Source organism: Fukomys damarensis, unplaced genomic scaffold (genome assembly GCF_012274545.1).
Source record: "Fukomys damarensis isolate Sample0158 unplaced genomic scaffold, DMR_v1.0_HiC HiC_scaffold_4, whole genome shotgun sequence".
Classification (NCBI taxonomy): Eukaryota; Metazoa; Chordata; class Mammalia; order Rodentia; family Bathyergidae; genus Fukomys; species Fukomys damarensis.
The window spans coordinates 17,166,657-17,170,094 of NW_022900916.1; the positions used below are offsets into that span (position 1 = coordinate 17,166,657).

Consider the following 3,438-nt stretch of genomic DNA (forward strand, 5'->3'; position numbering starts at 1 on the left):
CCCCCCCCCCGTCGGAGTCAAGTTTATAAACAGCAACTTTCGAACTGATCACTCACATTGGTGACCATGTAAGGCACTTGCTGGTCATAAAATCCATCCATTCTGCTGCTCTTCGCAAATATTAGCTCAGTATTTTATATTTTGAGCATTTATCTGGAGATTTCCTCGGGATCTGGACTTCTATCAACCTAGAGGGGAACAAGATGGCTTTAGGCTTTTAAAAAAAAAAATCATGAATGAAGCTCTTGAATTTGCATAGCTAATTACCCTCCGACAGTCCCATTCACAAAAATAATCCTCCCTACACCGCCTCCTTCACCTGGATCCAAAGAGAGCCAAGAGAGTTCACAATTTACATATTTTCGGTAGTAGCAAAAATCCGAACCGGAGGCGATGTATTTTATTTACACTCTCGATGTTTCCCTGCGCGTCGGTGTACCCCGGGCAGCTCTGATTCGCAAACGAGTGCAAAACTAGCAATGGCGATCAACGAGACTTGCTTTGCACCTAACGGGACTAAAGAGAGGGAGACACCTCTTTCATAAGGATAGTTTTTGCAACCCACAACCATGCAATTATCTGGAGAGACATAAAAAGTTTTTGGAAAGACCCACCTGAAGGCCACGCTAGGCGAACGGCTGCAAAAAATTCCCTCCAAATTTAATAAAAACATTAATTATCGCCCAGCACTTCCCCTTGGAAGCCGAAAGCGCCTCTGACAGAGCTCAATTCGGTGGTTTTTCCTCTACTTCTCCTCCAGGGGCCTCCAATGCAAACTGATGGATCGCTGCCTCCTATTGGCTCCACGTCTCTTTCACAAGATCAGATTTCGGGCTGTCAATCACGAGGCTTGCGGCCCCTTCCAGCGGGTCCCCTGCACCCCTCTGCCCCAGCCGGCGCAGCTCCAGCCAGCGCGGGGTCCGCAGCTGTGAAAAGCCACGGAGAAAATCGACTTCCTCCCTAATTCGCTGCTTATTGTTAAGGCGTCTGAAACCATGTGGTCCGATCTCCAGTCCTCACTCCGGGTGTGTTTGGTCCACTACCGGGCTGATTTCCTTAAAGCCCTGTTGTACGCTTTAAGAATACGCAGTACTAGAGTGCAGTCCACAGCGCCCGTGGCCTCACCCCAGCCCCCCAAGCCCCCAGCCCTTCTCTCCTCGACCGGACCAGAAGCTCACCTCGCTCTCTAGCCTCCTTCCCACTAAGCCGTTGGCCCAAGTTATTTCGTTTCTCCACACTGACCGCCGCTATCGTTAATCGAAACATTTCTTAGCCCATTTTCAACTACCATGAGCTGCCATCGTCCGTGGGACGGGAAAAATAAAGGAAAGGCCAGGGAGAAGCTGAGGAATCGCTTATTAGGGGTGGTTGCGTCGGGAGGGAGGACTGGGGAAGACCTAAAAATCGGACTGGTCCGAACCGGAGCACCGGGGAAGGGAGAGAGCTTCCAAGACTCGGCGGCGGCGGGGAGGGGCGAGCGGGGAGCGGGGTGGCTCGAAGGTCCCGGGCCGCGGGTTTCCTGGGCTTTTGTTATGTATACACGGAGGCGGAGGGTGTCACTTACTGTACTTGACGCTTTCACTTCCTTCCGAGCTTTCAAAGAGCCACAGCCCGAGGTTGGGGGCTAGCGGGGAGAGAGCTCGCGTTACGAGGACCTTCCCACCGGGACATTCAGAAAGTCGGAACTGCATCTTGAAGCCACTAGCCCTGACCCTGCGGCAGGGCTTGAGCGCTAAAAGCGTCACTTCAGAAGCCACAGCACGATAGGGGCTGGGGTCCCGGGGAAGGGGTCGGGGACGCCGTGGTATTGAAATTCACTTGTGACCCCGGTGGTCAGCAGAGCTGGCGACCGAGGGACGTTTCCGGCAGCCGTACAGCTCGCTGGGGTACGTGCTGCCCTTCTCGATTTCTAGCTCAAAGTTTCTTCCCTAAGTGAAACCTTATGTAGACGCAGTCGAATGGAGTGTGGGCGCCCACTCAGTCTGGACCCTGGCGGGAGGGGCACGGTAAGGTCAAGAACAAAAAGTCAGCACCGATTACTGGGGGAATAAGTAGTAACTGTACAGAGCAGGCACACACACCGGAATCGGAGCTCACCCCGCGCTCGGCAAGTATTTTGAGCGGGAACTGCCTTTGAAACCCGGCAACGAAGAGATTCCGGGAGCAGCCAGGACCCCGAGGAGGCTGGAATGGTGAGGCTCTCCGTTACTCCATGAAGGTGCAACCAGGAGAGGCACAGAGCCAAAGATGTCCTGCCATTCCGCCCTCCCGGGATAACCCAGCCCCTGCAATCAAAGCAACAGTTTCCAAAGACCTTTCCTGCGGCCAGAGCCCCACGGGTATCCAGGGTAACTGGGAAAGGGCGGAGCTTCGGGTTAGGCCCCCGAGAGGTTCTTCCCTCAGCCAATAACGAACCGTAAACTCCCTGCCCATTGTTGTTTATTGCTGACCCCGCAGCGCTCCGCTAGGTGATTGGCCGATTTAGGAAGGGGGCGGAGTTCCGCCCGCCCCCTTATCCACCTTTCGTCTCCATTCACAAAATTCCGGCCATTCTAGGTCACGTGTTTGGGGGCGTGGAGGGGCAAGGGGAAATGACACACAAAGGCCTGAGAGTTCCCCCAAACCTCAGAACTTTCTTGTGCATCGCTCTCTTCTTTGTCCCGTCCGTGAAGCAAATTCTAGATGAGGAAAAGGAGCTTTGTTTGGGTCTGGGAGCAATAACGTGCAAGGAAAAAAAATTAAATTCGAAATTAAGACTCAGGGATAATTTCAGGGTGCACAGCCTAGGAGAAAAAGCTACGCAAAAGGAGGAGAACTGAAAGTGGGGAGAAAAGTTCTAGGATCTCCTGCTCGGTGCTTCATCCAGGCAGTGGCTTTAAAATTCCGAAACAGTTCGAGGGTAGAAAGATGAGTTTTGTCTCTGAGAGGTTCGTTAATTGGCATTCCTGCTTCGGGTTTACGCCACAGTGTCCATTTTTAGCGCTTCTTGGAGGACTGGACCTTGTAGGTTTTCGAGCCAAAGGGTTTCGGTTTCCGTCCAGCGCCCTCCCCTCGCCCGCCTGGGGCACCGCGCTGGGCTCCTGCTGCCACCACCTGGGGGGCTGCGCAGCCCCCTTTGAGCTCTTCTAGACTGATCTGTTAACTATTTGACCTTCACAGTCAGTGACAGCGATGTCCTCGCCTGCGGAAGCAGCCGTTCTCACTACAGCTGTCTTAGCGCTAAGAATGAATTAAGTGTGAGCCTCTTGCGAGTGGCCTCTTGAACCGCCCTTGTTCGCCCACTTCTCTCTTCTCCTTGCTTGCAACCTCGGTGAGACAGTTCGTCTCTTGTCATTTCTGCTCCTTGATATTTAGTGAGACACTAGCTTCTAGTCCGGCGGCTCTAACTCTTCTGTGCTGGGCCCTGGGAAGAGACTATAGACCCAGTAGCTGAAGACT

At 53.3% G+C, this 3,438-nt stretch overlaps 1 protein-coding gene across 7 annotated transcripts in view; it reads right to left on the bottom strand.

The window, feature by feature from the left end:
* The window catches only part of Etv1 (ETS variant transcription factor 1), an 89,499-nt gene extending 87,197 nt beyond the window's left edge, over positions 1–2,302 (bottom strand). Inside the window, exons 1-3 of one of the 7 annotated variants that reach the window (XM_010643357.3) lie at positions 2,098–2,302; positions 320–516; positions 57–188 (exon numbers count right to left, since the gene is read on the bottom strand). In XM_010643357.3, the coding sequence (XP_010641659.1) occupies positions 57–101 (45 nt within the window). In that variant the 5' untranslated portion in view covers positions 102–188; positions 320–516; positions 2,098–2,302. Of the gene's footprint in view, positions 1–56; positions 189–319; positions 517–614; positions 1,124–1,178; positions 1,462–2,081 lie in introns of those variants that run through there. The other 6 variants (XM_010643359.2, XM_010643355.3, XM_010643362.3 and 3 more) reach the window with 6 other exon arrangements.
* Positions 2,303–3,438: the final 1,136 nt, after the last annotated feature.